The 21,342-nt window shown below is 30.9% G+C and overlaps 1 protein-coding gene across 1 annotated transcript; it reads right to left on the reverse strand.

The window, feature by feature from the left end:
• Positions 1-6,036: 6,036 nt before the first annotated feature.
• LOC121264512 (peroxidase 7-like) lies at positions 6,037-7,505 on the reverse strand. Its single transcript, XM_041167725.1, has 3 exons — positions 7,209-7,505; positions 6,705-7,050; positions 6,037-6,594 (listed from the first exon to the last, which is right to left on the reverse strand). Exons 1-3 carry the CDS (start codon positions 7,503-7,505, stop codon positions 6,182-6,184), a joined length of 1,056 nt encoding a protein of 351 aa, XP_041023659.1. The 3' UTR covers positions 6,037-6,181.
• Between the last annotated feature and the right edge of the window lie 13,837 nt (positions 7,506-21,342).

A 21,342-nucleotide genomic window follows, 5' to 3' on the forward strand; every position in this document is an offset into this window, starting at 1 on the left:
GGAAGGGAGCTAGGCAGACAGTTCTTTTCATCTCTTTCTGATGACTTTAGACTGCTGGTGTTTTTTAGGAGAGTTATTTATTTATTTATTATTTTAAATCTTAAGGCTATGTTTGAATGTCAGATGATCTCAATCTATGTCAAATCAGTTATTGATAGAATTTATTATTTTTTGAATTTTCTATAAAAAGTTAAACTCATCTTAAACTACTTTATATATTTAAACATATATTTCAATCTATTTACATTCAAACACATTTTAATGGAATATACAAAACACTGCTATTTACAGATCAATTCAAATCATCTTAGATCACCTCAACATCCAAATGCAGTGATCTAAGCCTACAGCTAACAGCAGTATCTCTCTCAAGTGGCAGGTCAAGTCATACACTGCTGCAGGATCGGTTGAGTGTTTGTTACAAAAGTTTATTTTGTGTTAAGAACTGACTCAAAATCAAAAGTTAAGACAGAATGATGCTTTGGTTAATGCCAAAAGCAAACCACCACCTTACCCTCCTCTTCTAGACATCTAAAACCGAGAAAGAGCGATGGAAAAAGGCAAAGACTATCAAATTTTAGGTGTCTCTGTCTTGACTAATTAAAACATGCTTTCGGGAACGTTTTCAATATGATGGAACTGGGTGGATCGAACATAATCTTGTTATTTGAAACTTTTTTCTTTTGCTTTTAGGCAATCCGCGGGGATGACGTATATAATTTGAGGAGTGCTTATGTAAAAGTGAACTTACATAATATATAATTACGTAGTTTAATGTGCTATATTATATATATTTTATAATTTAAATTATTTTATAATTTAACGTGTCACATCAATAAATGTTAGTTTATAAGTTTGTTTTTATAAAATTTCTGTGTAAATCAAGCATTTCTAATAGACAAAGAGGAAAGCTCATGTTGCCTTGCATAATCTATTCTCATTGTAATGATTATAAACTTGTTAATTTGCGTCATTTTTTCAAAATTGATACATGAATTTCAATAACTCGCAATTGGGTAACTTTTTAGTCTTTCGTTAAAAAATTAATAGAAGGATATGTGTCAACCAATTAAAGATTGACACGTGGCATCAATATGCCACATCACCCAATCAAAGGCTGATACATGTTGCAGTATTACTGATGTCACGTGAGAATTTTATCACTAAATTCAGAAAGCGTTTCATCTTATCTCATCATTATAACTTTTTCAAATTTTCACACAAAATATAATAAATAATTTAAAATTTTCAAATCTCAATTTAAATTTTTGAAATCCCAAAACAATAATAATATTAAAAAAATAATATTTTTACAATATTTTTTTTAACTTTTATATAAAACTATATAATTTCATCTCAAAATCCAAACCAACCCTAATTTTCAAATTAGAGATTGACGAATTAGGTTCTTAATTAATTGAAAATTTCTTAAAATTCAATATCAATTTTATAAAAATTAAAAATCGACATCTCGAGTACTTATAAAAATACAAAGAATTCAAGCAGTGAATTAACCCTTTTTTTTTTTATAATTGAAAGTACACTACATAATTATAGGTGTAACAGGTGAAATAAAATTTGCACGAGGTTTAATTAGTACTTAATTCGTACAAAAATCATGTAAAGGAGCATCAGTACTACGGCACGTACACCAAAAATCAAAGACACGTATCGCTCGTTAAAATCAAATGGACAATGACAGCCTTCCAACTAGTTTATTATAACCAATTTACAATTTATAAGATCATAAAAATATTTTTTAAAATTATTAAATGCTTTTTTTTTTTTTTTTTTGGCTTTCATGATGAGTCGAAGTTGTATTCAATAAGTAATAATAGTTTTATCAGGGAATAATTGTATATTATAAATTGCTGTTTGTATCAATATTTCAATTCCATAAATCCCCCAAAATGTACAACTAATTATTAATTCCTTTGATCATATATCTTACTATATATATGATTTTGGATGTGTAAATAATCTATATAACCCATATATATATATATATATTTGCATTTAGAAACTCAAATTTCAGGCCCTTTATTTTATTTGCTTTGTTAGTCCTAAACAACAATGTTGTATAGTTGTTTTAAAAAAGAGTAAAATTTATTATTAAAAATTAATTTTTTTTATTTGAGTATCTTATGTATTTATTTTTTAAAAAATAATTATATAATGTTTACACATTTACGAAAATATCCTTTCTAGATTAATGAGAATGAAAATTAATAAGGTGGAAAATGAGAAAAGGATCAAAGAGACGCGACTTTCCTTTGCATGGATGCCAGCTCCGTCCGTATATATATATTGCTTTGCACGCAAAACAATGCATCATGTTGTTATCTTCCCCCAGCTTTCATAATTGCATGCAGTCTCGTCCTCAACAAAAAAGCTTAATACCCACACATTTTCGAATCATTATGTCCCTCCTTTTCTTATGTTTTTTTATTTTTTATTTTTTTTATTTGAAAAAAACTATATTTCTCACGGCCCTTCAAACAAACACTATTCTTAATGGTTTTGCTAGCTAGTGAAAAATTAATGGTAAATTGAAAGCTTTTAAGTTTCAATTTTTTTATATATGTACTGAAATTAATTAATAAGAGTTATTCATTAATCTCTGTTTGATCTCTATTTAATTTCCACCTATTTTTCTTATTAAAAAAAGTATCTTCTTGTTATAATTTGCATGTGTTTGACATTCATCTAATTTTAGCCTAGCCTGCTCGATCATCAATATCATGCCGTACATCATCGATATATCGATACTTGAATGGATTCAAGTCCACAATACGAAGTAAAATATATATTTGAAATATTGCAAAAGTATATATATAGAACTCTTTAAAATAAAATACCCCAAAAGTGGTATAAAGAATCTTTGAGCATCAAACTCTTTATATATATATATATATATATATATATAGAAGAACTCATTACCACCTGCATATATATATATATATATACATATAATCTTGTTTGTTTGGCCGACACATTTTCAACATTCTAACTTGTCTAAGACTTTGCTTGTGCATGCGTGATTCCAAAGTTATTGATCAGAACCGATAAGTTTGCACGCATATGATCTTACACACAAAAAAAAATCATATACACAAAAAATCTCTACCTAGAGAACCAAAGTTCCACATACCTAGCTCAAAAAAGGAAGACTCAAGTGATGCCTGCCATGGAATCATGACATGATGATCAGTACGTACGTACATGATTTGCCAAGATCATTAAAGTACAAAGAAAAGAAACTCTCAAATATCATCATTCTATAGTCATGACCAGCTAGTCATTATGAGTTTCAAATCTCTCTTTTTGGGGTTTTGCCCTAATTGCCAGTTTATTTTTAATTTAATTTTGCATGTCTTTTCCTTTTGTACTAGTAAAGAACACCCGTCTTTTCTTCTTTCGGTCATCACGAAGTCGTAAACGAACAAATATATATACATATAAAGTAATGGAAACAGACCTTGTCTTGTCGGCTAGCAGTCAAACAAGTGTTTCTCACAATCATATAATACACAAAATCAAACAGTCCCAGAAATCAAGAAATACCATATACACATAATATTGCATATTATAATCATAAGTACGTAGTATATATAAATCCATTTCATATGCGACAGAGAGAAGGAGAAGGAAACACATGATAGCTGAAGGAGGGCGGGGAGGCATAATGATGACTATTGCACAAATGAAGAAACCAAGGATCAATACTAGAATCTGATATACATATCCTCATGTTTAAATGATTGGTAGGTAGGTAGGTTCTGTTTGGAAAGCAATAATAAAAATATACTGTAGAGATATTTCACTATTGTAGTAGTAAGCCTAGCTAACTGTATATAAACTGTAAAAACCCGAACCACGAAGATGGAGGAAACCAATTTTTCAGTCTTTTTTTTTTCTCTTTTTGGCTCTCTGTATCGATCGCTCTCTCTTCTTCTTTTACTTTGTTTTGCTTGCTTACCTATTCGAAATGGGGTTTGGACCACTTGGAACTTCATGTTCACCGGCATAGAAGGTCTTTTCTTGCCACGGAAATGGCGATCTGCTAGCTTGGAATTGGAACCTACCCCTCCTTGGACCCGATGAACGGACATCATGGATGACTGTCGATACGCTTTCGCATGTCGAATCGGTCTTTGACTTGCCAACGCCATGTTTTCTTGAAGAAAATCCCATGGTGTTTCTCTTCATGGCTCCATCTCTAAAGGAGGTAAGAGGTGGGAAGCTATCATGTTTCATGTCAGCCACAGTGGTATCAGAGATAAGTAACAGAATGAAGAAGAGGCCGGCGAGAAAGTTAAGATAGGGAGAGACATTAATGTTATCAGTAGCCATGCAAAATGAAATCTATATATAAAATCATCCAAGAGGTCTTAAGTGATCAGCATCTAGCAAGGTATATATAACTTGGGTTGGTTATGTGAAAGCTCAGAGCTCAAGATGGCAAACATACCTCATCTCATTTTGAGACTAATGCCTTGTTCAGCTTATTATAAGCATTCAAATGAGAGAGAGAGTAGTTCAAAAGTAAAAAGTGGAAAAGCAAGGGGTGGTGAACTGCTTTAACAATACTTTTGAGGTGATGAGACGACATATTGCTTTATTATTAACTACATGAGAGAGACGACATATTGCTTTAACAATACTAAGGTGTAGTTTGGGCAGTGGAGTATATTCTACTCATATTTATTATTTTATTATTATTTTTTATCTATGAAATATTATTATTATTTATTATTATTTAATTATTTTTTTATTATTATTTACAAAATATTTAAAATCATTTCACCATTTAAACGCAACTTTAATAACCCTGCGGAGGTGTCTGTGAGGAAAAAAAAGTTTAGAGAGAGAGAGAGAGAGAGAGAGAGATGATCTTTAGTTGACATTTCTGACAGGGAGCGCACCCTTGGAAGCAGCCCATAGTCCCCCAGGAGGAGGACCAGGTAGAGCCCACATTCATACAGAAAGGGTCCGTTTCTGCAGACACACATATGGAGTCCTATAAAATCAGCTTGTACCTGTCACACACACACAGAGAGAGAGAGAGAGAGAGGAACAGAAGAAAACAATTATCATGTTAATCTTGGGGATCATGTGTTCAAATGCTCAAGCATTTTAATATCAAAATTAGAAACCAGTGACAGCTTCTTGCTCAAGCTTTACATATAATTTGTCTATGGAATCTCAGGTAAAAAATAAAAAATCTACTCAATCGCCAATTCGTGATTTATATGTAGGATTGTATGTGTAATACTGTCTAGGGTGCATATTAGAATAATAACTACAGAGATGAACTACACTTATTCTCTTAAGACTTATGAAGAACAAATGATAATTTAACAATATTAGTCATGTTTTGACTAGTTTTAGATATGGTTTATATAGTTTTTATTTTCGAGAATTGATGTTACATTCACAAAGAGATTTTATAAAAATAAATTTATAAACTGACATAATTTTATATAATACGCTAAGTATATTTTATAATAAAATTAATTTTATAATCTGACGCAACATAATATGATACATCAATTTATAAATTTACTTTTATAAAATTTCTGTCTACTAAAATATTTCTCCTCTCAATAACAAAGGAAAGCAAACCTAAAAGCCCAGAAGGGAATAATGGCTTCCTGAAGCCCAAGACCATTTTATGCCCAAAATGAAAAGTCCCTAAGAGGGTCCTTTTTCTAATCCTTAAAGAAAGCATTCTCGTAGAGATTGCTATCGGCCTAGTTAAGACGTATATACCAGTTGTGGAGAAACACAAAGTCCTCTCTAGCTGAAGGGTAACTAGTAGTATTAGACAATTTCAGTAGTCAATTATACTTGTCTCAATTTTAGCTTGTACCTTGTCATGGAGTAACGTCTCGTACCAAAACTCATGCACATAGCAACAACGAACAAGGTGATCGATTAAGCAACAATTTGCATTTCTCAACTTAAAGACTCCAAAAAAAAAAAAAAAATGGAAGACGTTATCATTGAAAGCAATACGGCCAAGTCTATAGTTATTATTCTACAACATTTTGAAAATGATGCCTCTGAATCAATAGATTCTTATGTGGCAATCCCACGTAGAGCATCAATAGCAATACAATCATGTAAAAGAACCAAGTTAACCAAAACAAAGCTTGATCATCTGCAGGCAGAAAAGAGATTATTGACGCGAGTTGACGAAACTGCACTTGGTTCGAATTTCGCCTTCATGTGGGCCTGTGAGGACTTGGACATTCCCAAGCTTGGCCATGGAAACCCCAAACTGGTAGAAGAAAAGATCAGAGGGTTGATCAGCCAATGCGCTAACAAGTGGTGCAGTCCTTGAATCGATATACAGCTTTGCATCTGTTGATAAGAGTCCCATATTCTTTGGAAGATTAGCATAGTACTGAACATCAAAGGTCCTTGGGGTTGTAGCATCGAGGTCAACGTACTCTGATGCCCATCTGCATTTTCTTTTTAAGAAGTTCAAATACCGTGCATTAATGGATGGATCTGGTTTTCCAGTCCCGCTGTAGTTAAAGATCCTGTTTTGTATTGAACCGCATGAAGCCCTTCCAATGGTGTGTGCCCCTGAAGACGAGCATGATTTTGTAAGTGATATATAATAATTTTCAATTGGAAAAAGAGAAATGATCAATCTGTTTATCTTTTATCAGCTTTATATGGGAGAGTTGGTTCACCTGAAAGAATAGCTAAATCAACAACATTGAGACCCTTGAACTGGAAAAACTCGATGAGAGAAGTAATGCTTTCGTGACCCATTATTGGAACCTCTTCAGCTTCTTTGGCAAGAGAAACCAGCCCATCTTTCCTCCCGTATTGGACCATCCAATACGGGCCTCCAGCCAAAACAGTGGCATCCCTTGCAGCTGCTGTCAGAATATCAGCGCAAGACACTGTTTGTGGGCACTTCTTCTCTATCTCCGCTTTGATATCATCGACCACTTCGAATCCTCTTAATGTCTTACTGACTTCGGCCCACCTTTCACTTCCCTCATGGTCTAGAAGTATGGAAGCGTCGCAACCCTACGTACGTACGTACGTTGCATATGTGACAAAGAAAAATGAATGAATATTGCAGATCACATAGTACAGACATGATTAACTTGACACCAATATTCAACATAACTTTATAATTATATGCATATCTAACAAATTAAGATGAAGCATTAATATTCTCTCACCCTAACAGAGCAGTCATGAAAGTGCAGCCTAATGAGACTGGCAGCGAGGGAGGGATCCTTCGCAATCCATTCTTTTAATTTAGCATTGATAATGGCTTCAAGATCTGGACATTTCTGACGATAATAACCAAAGGAAAGGCAGTCTTCGGAAGGCAAGCTGGTCTCTGGCAACTTGTGAATCTTCAATAAATAATCATGATGATCACCGTCGTCGAGCTGGGCAGAGGCCGATGAAAACAAGTACTGAAGACCAATTAGGAGGCCGATGAAGACAAATGAAACTGGTGAGGAATTCATGATATTCACTACCACTTCAGGCAGTACTAATTAGCCCCAGGCCAGGTAGGAGATGATCAAGAGTACTGTACTAATTAATTATGTATCGATCTAAGCGAATAAGTATATATAGCATATTTAAGGTAAAAGAAAGATGTGCATGGGATTTGTGTATAATTTATACCAATCATTCAGTAGTAGATCGACGACGTGAGACGCACATCTGCAGCTCGATCCCTTAAACAAACATGACATGCTAGCATGTACGTACGTAGCTAGGTTTGACAATATTAATTCCATTAATTGTTTGTTAACAAAATGACATTGACGTCGCATTTCTTTGTCTTTATGTCGCATTTAAGAAATAATAATGAGGCCAATGACTGTTTTTTTTTTTTCGTGGAATAATAGGCTAAAAAGGGATCAACTATTAATGTTTTATAAATGTCTGGCGTCTGCAGATCGAACTAATTTCTTTCTCACAATACATAACATGATATATATTATATATATGAGAGTGAGTTGGAACGGAATAATTAATTAATTAAAAAAATAAGCACATTAATTAATTAATAGTATTCAAAATTTCAAATTATTAGGTTAAAGCTGGGCCTGTATATATATATATATATATATATATATATATATATTTATTTATTTATATATATAAAGTGACTATGAAACGGCAAATCTTGTTTTAACAGTTTTTATTGTTTTCCCATTAAATTTAATGCCGTTCGTCCAAATCCATTCGTCTACTGTGAATATAACGGGCGTATGGAAGTTATTATGGATCGACTATTATATTTGAATTAAACTTCATTAAATATTGTATTTTTATTGATAATTTCAAAGCAATAATTTATTGGTTGTTTTATGACCATTTAAAAATAATTTATTGATTGTTAATTTTAAATGACAGCATCTGTACTATTGATAACTTAAATTATCATCTGAATTTGAAAACAATAATTTATTGCCCTATTTATGAAAGAATTTTCACTCATTCAAATTATGAGAAATGAGACAAATCCATTGAAATTGTTAATTCTAAACGACGCAATGTTGATGCCCTATTTATGACTCATGAAACGACTATATTTTCACTCATTGAAATTATCAGTTTATGGATTTATATTTAATTCAAGTCATATATATTCAAATTTAACAATAACTTAAACTAAGTATTTAAGTCCATCAAACCTTTTATCTGTTATTAATTCCTGTCAATACATCTGCATGCATATGCATTCTGACATTTATTGTATTTACTATATTAGACATTAATCTCATCTAATTAACGTTACAATTCTCCAATTGACAATTACATATTAAAAAAAAATACAAATGAATAAAATTTAAAGAATAACTCATACAAACATATCAAGTACACCTTCATAGCCAAAGTAATCCCCTCTATTTCTTCTTAAGTTTGTATTCATTTTTGTGCTGTTGGAAGCTACTAGAGATTTACTCTGGTTGAAAGTATTGATCTATATTAATCAGCATTTTTTAGTTCTTCAAATATATGGTTTATGTTTATCTTCTTTTCTAAATCCCAAAATCAAAATTCTCCCCTATTTTGGTTTCAGATTGATGTTGGAAGGTATTCAAATTTTATTGGGTTTAAGGTAATCACCCTATCTTTATTAATTTGTTTTATGTTAATCTATTTTATTAATCTGTTTTATTAAATTATACATACATAAATACAAATATGTATGCATATACAGATATGATTCATCATTCATTATTTTGTGTGGGCTACATATTAGTTTTTTCATAGTACTTGAATTATTTTCCTTTTATTTGAATATAGTATACCAGAGAGAAATAATCATATAATAAACCCATTTCAGAAACATCCATTGTAACCTTGAGCACCGTGTGTAAAAAATATGTAATAATTTTTATCATAAATAGCAAGATCTTGAGCAGAGAGAGGAAGAAGGATGAAGCTTCAAGAGAGGGGGGGCAGGGGGAGTAGGTTTGAGAAGAAACAAAGAGTGAGAAAGGGATTAAGGGATGAAGACTGAAGAGAGAAGAACATAAATGAGAGAGAAAAGAGCAGGCTTGGAAAATTGAGAAAGGAAACAGAAAAACTGAAAAGTATCCAACAAGACAAATACTATCATATGATGTTCTCAATCAAATGATAAAATATTGTTGTATGTGATATTGCAATATGTTTTTGCTAGATTCCAATTTCATAGTATTTTATCATTTGATTATTTATTTAATTGAGTGAAAGAAATTATTGTTATTTATTTCTTTCATCTTGCTTGTGTAGAATAATATACAATAGTTGAAACAATCATTTTCTTCATTAACATATTGAGATGTGGTAAGATTCTGTAAATAACTTTTTAAAAGAATTTAGAAACGAAAATATAAATTTCTATAAAATTTAAGTTTGTAAATTATTTTTTGAAGACCATGGAAAACAACCTGCAAAAGGAATCATGTATAGAGATTTACCAGAAGGAAAAAGGAAGAGATCCATAGAAATCAAAGAGAAAGATATGCTAAACAACGAGTATCCAAAAACGACTCGATTCATATAAATGATTTCACATAATTTGGTGATGATGTTTCGATACATTTGTTGGCGATCATATGACTACGTCGATTGCTCGATATTCAAACAATGATGTCCAATATACAGAAAACATTCAAGACTTTAGTCTTGTTCAAAGAGTATCAAAGAGACAACGAAATTCTGATATTCATATTGACATCATTGAAGAGGATTCGTCTCATGAAGTATGTATTCTTCCTGGTGTTGATATCTGTGCCATTAATTCAGAGACAAATTCATCCATAAACAATGTCTATGAATCTTCTAATAAACTCTTTATCTAGCAGATTCTCTAATCATTTTTCTATATTTCTTATTCAACAATCATTCTATTCTTTTTCTCTGAGATTTCGGAATATATTATACAAATAGGATCCATATGTTGTTCGAGAGGAGTCAAGTTACTAAATAAATATACCGACACCTTGTAGGGGTAAGAAACAAATATAAAATTAGTTGGTTCTTTTAATTCAGTCATTAAATCAATATGACAAGTTTGTGTTTGTTGCCTTATTTTCATTTTTTAACAAAATAGGTCAGTCGCATCACCGTTCTACTGGATTTAGACAATTGTTGAAGGTAGTGCCAGCTGAACCATATTCTCTGCCATTACTACACAGCTGCATACATTGTAAAGCAAAACGATTCCACCATGAAACAACTGGCTTTTGTTGTGCTAATGAAAAAAATGTTTTAGCCACAAATGATGTTTTTGATCAGTTTTATACGTTGTTTACCTCAAACACAGATGAATCTATACATTTTAGGAGATACATTCGAACTTATAATAACAAGTTCGCTTTTACATCATTTGGAGTGAAATTTGATAAAGATCTTTGTAGGAGAAATAGATAAATTTATACTTTCAAAACTCAGGGACAGATTTATCACTACATCAATGATTTGCTTCCTTCAAATGACGTCCTTCTTATCTACAGGTGTATTTCTATGATACAAAGAATGAATTAGAAAATCGCATTTTGATTCAAACAGAATGAATCCATCAATTGCAACTCAACTCATCGATATTCTTCGCATCATTTCATATTCTATTTTCTTCACTCTCTTGGTGATTTACCAGATTTGAAAAATCAAATAATTCATATAAGATCAGATGCTGGCTTAGATTAACGTGTATTCAATGCCCTCACATCCTCACAAGTTGCAACAATATGGATAGAAAATGATGATGGAGATCAATTAAGAAAACATGACATTTTTGCCTTTAACAATTCTGGTAGAAATCATATAGTTCAGTACTATTTTAGGTGTTATGATCTATTACAATATTCGTTATTATGTCCTTTTGGCGATATTGGATGGCATTAAGGGATTGAAAGCGTCAGTAGAGGAAGCAGATATACATATAACGAAACAAACTGATTAATAAATCCTCAACAATCAGTGACTGCAGAAGAATTACTTGTAAGAGAACAACGATGTTAGATTGCAGTATTAATATTCAAAATTTTCATTTAGTATGTACGTCCAATTTAGTAACATTTCACATTTAACTTTTGTAGCATTAAACTGACAAATGAATGGTCCAATTATTTCATGTCATGAATATTATTGCTATAAATTACAAATAAGGGAAAATATCAGATCAATTTTGCTGCTTTCTGATCGACTATGGCAACAATTTGTAGTAGATATGTATATTAAGATCGAGACGTCAAGATTAGATTATTTTAGAAACAAGTAACAATATATTCGATTAGAGTTATATCAAGGTATTGTTAATACCATTACGCTTGTAGAAACAAATGCTTCTAATGTTGGAAAACGGATTATACTGCCTTCGTCATTTATTGGAGGTCTAAGAGACATGAGAAAAAGATATATAGAAGCAATGACTTTAGTTCAGCGTTTTGACAAACTAGATATTTTCTTAACAATAACGTATAATCCAAACTGGTAAAAAATTACAAATGATCTAAGTCTGCATGAAGAGAGTCATAATTGACCTGATTTGGTTGCTTGAGTCTTTTATGCAAAATTAGAAGAATTAAAGAATTAATTATTCAAGAGGTAAATATGATAAAATCGCAGTATATGTCTACGTTATTGAGCACTAAAAAAAAGGTCTTCCACATATGCATTAGCAGATATATCTGATAAAAATACAAACTTGCACCTGCATAACACTGTTATTAAGCATATGATGCATGGATCATATGAAGTCTTGAACCCATCAAATGTTTTTTTGAAAAAAATGGTTGTTGCAAAAGTAATTATCTAAAGAATTATGCATCTGCTACAACTATTGAAAATTATTACTTCTCAATATATAGGCGTTCAAATAATGGAATACCTATCAAAGTCAAAAGCCAAAATTTAGATAATCGTTGAGTTGTTCCATATAATCCACATCTGCTCGCAACATTTGACTGTCACATTAATGTTGATATTTGTTCTACAATAAAAGCAGTCGAATATTTTTATAAGTACATTTATAAAGGGCATGATCGTGTTGCTTTCAACTTGATTTTTGAACTAAACTATCAACTAGTTGAAGAGATCTACAATTCTAAATGGCTCGATGGATTGTTCCCCCGAAACTATGTTGAGAATATGGCTTTATTATTAATGAAACATATCCAACAGTGTATAGTTTACATTTACATCTGGAGGATCAACACCCAGTGACTTTTTGAGCAAATGAAGATCTAATCAACGTTGTCAATTTATATCGTTCTAGAAAATTGATGTTAACAAAATTCTTAACATTAAATCGAGTAGATGGTAATGCAAAGAGATTACTAGATAAAAAATTTCCAAAATATTATGTTTGAAGCCAACAATACAAAGAGTGAACTCCTCAAAAAAATAAAACAGTTGTAAGTCGTATTATTATAGTAAATTCATTTGAAGGTGATAAATATTATTTTCTGATATTGCTAAATCATGTAAGAGGACATTTGTCCTTTGAAGATCTTAAGACAATTGATAGTGTTGTAATCCCAACATTTAGCAAGGCAGCAACAATGTATGGTTTGCTACAGAGAGACAATAGTTTAGAAGATTATTTACATGAAGCATCTCTATATCACATGCCGTCCAGTTTGAGACGGTTATTTGTAACAATATTAGTTTATTGTAATCCAACCAATCCGAAAAAGTTTTGGAAATGTTTTGAGTAAGATATGTCAATTGATTTCAAATCAACAGAAGATTCTATATCAAATGTAAGAACCCAAGTATTGAGCTAAATCACTTTTACAATTGAATTAATGAGGAAAGATATTAATTCCTACCATCTTCTTGATGACAACTTTTTTTTTTTATGAAGAATAATTTTAATCTAGAGAAATCGATGATGAATTGACTGTTGAAATTTCAGAAGAAAATATTGCTGCATCAGAATCTCCTAATAGTGAACAACAACATGTATATAATGCAGTGCTAGACAAAATACTTGCAAACGAAAATGCTTCTATTTTTGTATATGGCCCAAGTGGGAGAGAGAAAACATTCCTATACAAGGCACTACTCGCAATAGTACGATTAAGATAATTAGTAGCACTTGCAACTATTTAATCAAATGTTGCTGTATTAATTCTCCGGGAGGTCGAACAACACATTCACTTTTTAAGCTTCCACTTGATATTAACAAAAGAAGCACGTGTTGTGTCAGCAAACAAAGTGCCCTGGCAAACCTACTTCGTGCAGTAAAATTAATAACATGGGATGAGGCTCCAATGACAAGAAAACAACACATAAAAGTATTAGATAAAATGCTACGAGACATTAATGATTCAGATGTAACATTCGATGGAAAGACTGTTGTTTTCGATGGAAATTTTCGACAAGTTTTACTCATAATTCGTAAAGGAATAAGACAAGAACATGATAATTTCAGTTTAATTTATTCATATTTGTGACCTACATTGACCACTTTCCAATTAATTGAAAATATAAGAGTAATATTGGATCCAGTTTTTTTATATTATGTGTTAAAAAAAGGCAACGGAATGACACCAAACACAGTTGATGAAATTATAAAAATTTTGAATGAGATGCTTGTTCCCTATGATGATAACAACACTTATTTAGATCATTTAATAGAATACGTTTTTCACAATATTCATGAATATTCAATAAATATTTCAATTATGATGAATCGGGCCATATTAACACCAAAGAACGGTTATATAGATAAAATAAATGCATTGTTAATTCATAGGTTCCCAGGTGAATTTCAACGATATTACAGTTTTGATGAGATAATATATGCATCTGAACAATCAGTTATAGAAGATTTCTTAAATACTCTAACCCCTAATGGATTTTAGCCTCATGAATTATTACTCAACAAAAATTGTCCTATCACTACTGCTTAGAAACATTAATTCTTCAGAAGGGCTATGCAATGAAACCCGTTTAATTTCTCAGGCTTTTGATCTAAATATCATAGATGTAGAAATTACAGGTGGACACCATATCGGAAAAAGAGTGTTCATTCCATGGATACCATTCTTGCCAAATGTTGATGAAGATAGTAATTTTTCATTCAAACGAACTTAATTCTATAAGATCAAGTTTTGCAATATCTATAAATAAGTCAAAAGGGCGGACATTGAATTATGTTGAGATTTATTTACTTCAGCCAGTTTTTTCACATGGTCAATTATATGTAGTTTTATCAAGAGAAAAAATAGCATCTACAGTGAGGATTCTAATACGATCAGTGTCCATTGAACAACGTGAAAAAAATTACACAAAAAATATTGTGTTTACAGAATTACTAACATTATCATGTTTGAATTAATGTTATATATGTAACTAGATTTAATTGTATAGTTTCAATTTATTGTCTATTATAATATTAATCTCTATATGACTAATAGTCTGTCATTTAATTAAATGTCTTCGTAAATTGTTTTGGAAGTTCATGAATTTAAATTAAGATTTGTTATACTTATGCATATGATATTTTTGTATTTGAAAAGAGGAAAAAATGCGGATAGTGTATACATCCATAAATGATATCACTCTAAATACAAATAACTGAAAAATTAAGATGATCGTTGCAGAGAAGTCACCTAAGCGAATAAGCTAACGCACAATAGTGAAGTACCAAAATCTGACATTAATTGCTCACTTAAAGAGGTAACGACATCATTTGGATCAACAACAATCCAAGAGATATATGTTATTGATGAAAGGTAAAAAATTCTTATAACTTCTCATTTCTTTTAAAATTGAATTCCAATATTAATTTACAAAAATTCTATTAATTCTTTTAATTATTTCAATTTTGTAGCTTGAACCCCATATGTTTGACTATGTGGAATCGATTTGTCTAAGATGAATGTTAGAAAATATAAAAAATTATTGAAAATAAACCAATAATACTTGAAACAAAAATATCTGTTCAATCAAATTACTGTATTTATAATAATTTAGCAGCTTAGATATTTTTTCATATTGTATATACTTGTATTAATATTGATCTCAATTTCAACAAAAGATTGTCTCTGTCATCACATCCGTTAAGTACATTTACAATCAATCATCTTCTTCATAAGGCAGCTACAATGAAGCAATGGTAATTCTCGTAAATTAACAATTACATATTAATGCATTTATATTAGAGTTAATTATGTGATTTATGTAATTTACCTTTATATTTCATTTCCTTATATTATTCTTCATTTCTAAATTTTAAGGGCGGATAATAATGATTTGATAATTAAAAGTATTATTGCAAGATACTTGATATTCCCATATGTGCCTCTGTCATCTGTTGGTATTCAAAAAATTGTAAAGAATTGCAATATCGCAGAGTTGATGAAAGGTTTGCAATCCATGGCGGTAAATATTATTTTATTAGTAATAAATTAAAAAATTTACACAAGCATTTATTCTAAAAATTGATTATGATTTAAGGTAGAAAACAAAATTCTGGATAGAGGTGAAAATAAATGTGATTGACTTAGTCCAAGTATTTTATTACATGTCATGTGTTGGTTGTAATAAAGAAACTGGATATAAATACAATGAAAGTTTCATTTGTATATATTGCAAAAGTCAAGGGGTTTGCAAACCATGGTATGTGTCTTACAATTTTAATTTATAATTGATATCCAATTTAATTTAGAATTTAACACCATTCAAATTGAAAATAATGTATTCAATGCATTTAAAGTGCTAGGGCATATGTTGAACTAGACGATAGTACTGGAAAGTTAGCTACTACTATGTTTGGTGAAGTAGCAGAAGAGGCATTTGGTTGTTCAGCAGTTGAGTTGATGGAACATGCTGGAGAGGTATCTCTTAAAATTTTTATTCAAAAATTGAGTTGGTTATAATGAGTTAATTAAAAAAGAAATTGAGTTTTTATTAATTATGTAAAGCTATTCAAAATTTATTTTGTAGGAACATCGACCATATATTAAAAGTGTTGTGGAGAAATTATCAAAAAAAATTTGGATAATTCAAGTTTATGTAAATCCAGAGAAACTAACGGAGAAAAAATATAGGCATTTTAATGTCCTCTCTATTGAGGCAATGCAAGATAAGGAAAATGCTGAATCGTCATTCTAAAATCAAAATTATCTCAAAAAACTTTCATAAAACTATGAACGATATTTATTTATAGGACCATGTTATAGCTTCTATTAATGCTCTTTTTTATAATATATCACAACGTGTAATTATTTATAAATTACATAAATATTACATCGTTATTTAATTAACCAAAAATATTATGTCCTTATTAATAAAAAATTAGTTCTTAACAAAAAACATTAAATATAAACTAAGCAACCTTGCATTGCATGTTGCTTTCACCTAGTAAATATATATATATATGTATATATATATATATATTTTCATCTGGCATGTGTTCTAATTCTTCATAGCCCACATGTAGGCCAATCCTTTTAGACGGCTGTTCGTCTCTAATTAATTAATGAGGAAAGCCAAAGGCGTGTGGCCTGCATAATCTCCAGCCTCAAAATGGAGGTATGGGGTTCGAAACCCTTAAAAAAGAAAAAAAAAATAACAGGGGAACAATTACGAGGGTTTCCGCTCTCTTCGTCTGAAGCATTTGATCACTAGGGTAATTAAGGACGTAAAGGATGAGAGGCCTACCACTAATCTTTAGGCAGCCGATCTGTTTCGCACAGATAAATTATCAAATAGGAAAATGATAGTTCTTATCGCTTGGTGTTACAAATTTTTTATTTAATTTTTTTTTACTTATTAATTAAGAAAATATTTTTAATAATATTATAAATTTTTTTATTTTTTTTAAATATTTAAAAGTGTTAAAAATATGTGTAAAAAAAAGACTATTCACAAAATCTACTTCAACTCATCTTATCTTATCATTACAATTTTCTCAAATTTCTACACAAAATATAATAAATAATTCAACTTTTATTTTACTATTCACAAACCATCTCAACTCATCTCTAAACTACTCCTGATTATATTTAACGTAGCTCCCTGGAGCGGTGGAAGTATGTAGCACCATCCTTATCAAATAATATTAATGAAATGACTTTTCCTATAATTTACAAACTAGGTATATATATAATTGGATTCGAGACATAAGGGGATGATTTTACGAGAGAGAAACAGAGATGTAGATCCTAATTATTGGATTCATTTATCTAGGATAGGGTGTAATCGTGTAAATTAGTTGAGATCCAGTACGCCAAGATGATATACATGAGAATTGCGATAGATGTTGTTTCAATTCAGAGTATATATTGAATGATTTGCAGACTAACCTGGGTGAAGAACACCAGCTTTATAACGTTAACGTGATTTGAAGCCAGCGAAACCAAAAACCCATAAATTCCTACAACGACGCGTTGATGCATCAGTTCATCCAAAAACCCATAAATTTGCTCTCAACTATTGTTTGAAGCCAGCATTCGGAAAACCCATCGATCTAATTCTGTGAGTGGGTTTCTTATAATTTATTCACCGCATATCCATTAACCCACATAGCTGTAAATTTGTAAGCAAGCGGTGATATTTGGCATTTCCTGTGCCATACATGCTCATCGTATGTAAAATCCATTTGAGATTGCGGCGTGGTAATCGAATTCACCGCATGTTGAAGAAAAAAAAATTGCGGGCATCTCGATCTTTCATCGTATGTAAAATTTCAGAATTTGCGACGTCTACAAATTCACCGCAAATGGGAAGAAAGCTTCTTTCCGCCAGCTCCAAAATCGTCTAATTTTGGATTTTACGGACCTGCAAAATCGCCATAAATGGCCCCAAATTTGCGACGCCTCCTCACCGTAATTGCTCTTCTCCCAAATTGGCAAGGCGATTTTGCTGCGAGAGATGACATGGCCGAGTTAGGTGCAGCAATTGTTGCCACCCATGATTTATCACCGAAACTCCACTAAGCAGACGTTTTACTTTCAACCGATTAGCGAAAAGTGATTCTCGCAGTTTCTGAAAATTTGCTGCGAGAAAACAGGGGAAATGCGGGGATTTCGCTCCCCGCGAGAAGGGAAATTTCCTGTAATGAGTGAGTAGTGTGTAGTTAAATTATAATCGTTTAGTTTTTATATATTTAAACTTGAGTTGAACTCAAATTTATTATTTTTTAAGAGAAATGTCATCATTCATTCATTTATCAAAAAAAATTTACATCCATGACCTGATACATGCAGGGATATTCTCATATCAATCATTTGGAGCTCTACCAGTATACTACTTGGCTGGTTTAGACTTCACTGCTGATACTTTTTACAGACAAACGTTCGAGAGACAACACTCTGCCTAAACAAAGATTCAACCTCACCCTTCATAGAAAAGAAAGACTCAACCTTTATAAACAAACCGTCCAAGAGACGAATTTATTTTTTATTTTTACTATACAATAAGGAAAACAAGAACTCAAATTTATTATTGAGTCATATTTATAATGGGAAAGAATTGATTTATTTATTGAATAAGTTAAAGCTTATTAGTGAGCTATTTAATTTTAGTAAATATATTATTTATATGTTATAATATCCTATACTGTTATTGGAAAATTTTGATAATTAACTTTGAGTTTTTGTCAATAACTCATTATAGTTTATATATATATATATATATATATATATATATATATATATATATATATATACACACACACTCTATTATAATAAGTGGCTATTTAACTGTGAATTATAAATTTTCTTGTTTTTCTGTTAGGTCTTGTTTTACTAAAAGACTCTTAAAATCCTTGACCATTTGACATATAGTTCTCTTGTAGAATTTAATAAAAGATCATGTTTTACCAAAAGGTCATTAAGATCCTTGATCATTTGACGAGTAGCTCTATTATAGAATTTAATAAAGGATTATGTTTTACCAAAAGGCCCTTAAAACCCTTGACCATTTGATATGTAACTCCCTTGTAGAATTTAATGAAAGATCATGTTTTACCAAAAGGTCCTTAAGACCCTAGACCATTTGACGTCTAACTCTCTTATAGAATTTAATGAAGAATCGTGTTTTACCAAAAAGCTCTTAATAGAATATACTAATGATTAATATTAATATTGAATATTATTAATTTGATTAGAATATAATTATTATTAATATTTTAATTAGTAAAACTATAAAATGTGATAAAAATAAAAATTAAAAAATTAAAAATATTTTATTATTATATAGAGAGTAAATAGATAATTCAATATGGATGCAGACCAATGCTCATACTTTGCTGAAGTTTAATATTATTTTTTGTCTTTTTTTAACCTTGTATTTTCTTTTCCCATACTAATAAATTACTGACTTTTTCACTTTTTTATTTATTTAAATCATTATATCATGTACACCACGAGGCTAACGCACCCAAGACCGTTTCCTAGTGTGTGTGTGTATATATATATATATATATATATATATATATATATATTTATATAAATGATTAATATATTAATGTGTGGGAATGCATAAGCAACTGTATCTCCATCTTTCTCTTTTAAAGCCATCACATGTCGAGCTAGTCAGAGATCCCGATTGGTGAAAATTATTATCTACATGCGGAATATATATGAGTTAGTCTCCTTAATTGATTTTAGAAACCATTTGCCACCCTCTTTAATCATCTTTTAGAATATTTTTTTTTCCGTTTATATTGTTGGAATCATAATTAAAAACCTTTTAATAAAAAGTGTTGAAGAAATAAGATATTCACAAGACTGATGGAAGAAGAAGAGATGATCACAGTCAACAGAAAAAGAGAGACGTACGTACGATAGATTAAGGGGGCTTCAGCATCGTATTCTTCTTTAATTTTCTTCTTCCTATATATATATATATATATATATATATATATTATATATTTATATTCTTCTTCTTCTTGCCACTTCCTTGTAGCTTGTAACAGCGGGTCAAAATTGTAACGTAGGTCACAATGCTCAACCATGTTAAAATTAATGGTACGTTAATGTCTATTTTACTTTATGCATATTAATTAGTTGGTGTGGCGATGGATGCGTCATCCAGTCTTGAAACTGATCATGTGGGACATGATGAAATCGGTAAAAATCTCCCAAGTTAATACTGATCTATCATCTATTATCTGATCTTAGGAAGTTTCGTTGGTTTACTTTTCAACAAGAAGAAAGCTGAACCAGTCCTAGCCCTATCCGGGAACAGCACCCACCCCCAACCGATCCCAGGTCATGTCATGTGAATGATGAGCATAGGAGTTTGAAGCTGATCGATCGAGCAGGCCTAATATTATTGCTAAAGCTAACAGCTTAATTGGATATTCTTGACTCTGACAAACTGCATGTATGTCTCTATATGTCACTTGATGATTCTAAGTGAGGGAATGCATCAAATCCAAACTTGGTACAAGTTGAATAAAGCCGGTTGTTGTTTCTACGGCCAGTTGGAAGTCTAGTCTGGTTTAATTTCACCATGTGAATGGCGAATCCGTGGGGCCAGAGACAGTGAGAGCTTTCTTGTTAAGGCCTTTTGTTTTCTTGTCAAGGCCTTTTGAGTGTAAGTTCTTTAAAAATTTGTAACCTTAATTCTTTTATTAAAATCTATTTCTTAAAAATATTTCATACAACTTGAGTCCGGCCTAAACCTTAATCCTGCTAATATATCTAGAAAATATTTCCATGATGTTTTCTCTTTCTACAAGTGTTTTCTCTTTCCCAAAACCTTAATCTGCAAGTGTAAATCATGATCATACAAGTGCATGTTTCCTCTTTACCTAAAACACTTGCATATTAAAAGTGGTGTTATGAAACTTGTAGATTTAGCCTCCAAGACCCACCAAAGAAAGAGAAAACACTT

This window comes from Juglans microcarpa x Juglans regia, chromosome 5D (assembly GCF_004785595.1).
Source record: "Juglans microcarpa x Juglans regia isolate MS1-56 chromosome 5D, Jm3101_v1.0, whole genome shotgun sequence".
Lineage (NCBI taxonomy): Eukaryota > Viridiplantae > Streptophyta > Magnoliopsida > Fagales > Juglandaceae > Juglans > Juglans microcarpa x Juglans regia.

Coding starts and splice junctions, on each gene's coding strand:
- LOC121264512 (XM_041167725.1), bottom strand. CDS start 7,505: ATGAATTCCTCACCAGTTTCATTTGTCTTCATCGGCCTCCTAATTGGT. Junction 7,051..7,208: donor TTCATGACTGCTCTGTTAGG/GTGAGAGAATAT, acceptor GTACGTACGTAG/GGTTGCGACGCTTCCATACT. Junction 6,595..6,704: donor TGATTTAGCTATTCTTTCAG/GTGAACCAACTC, acceptor GCTCGTCTTCAG/GGGCACACACCATTGGAAGG.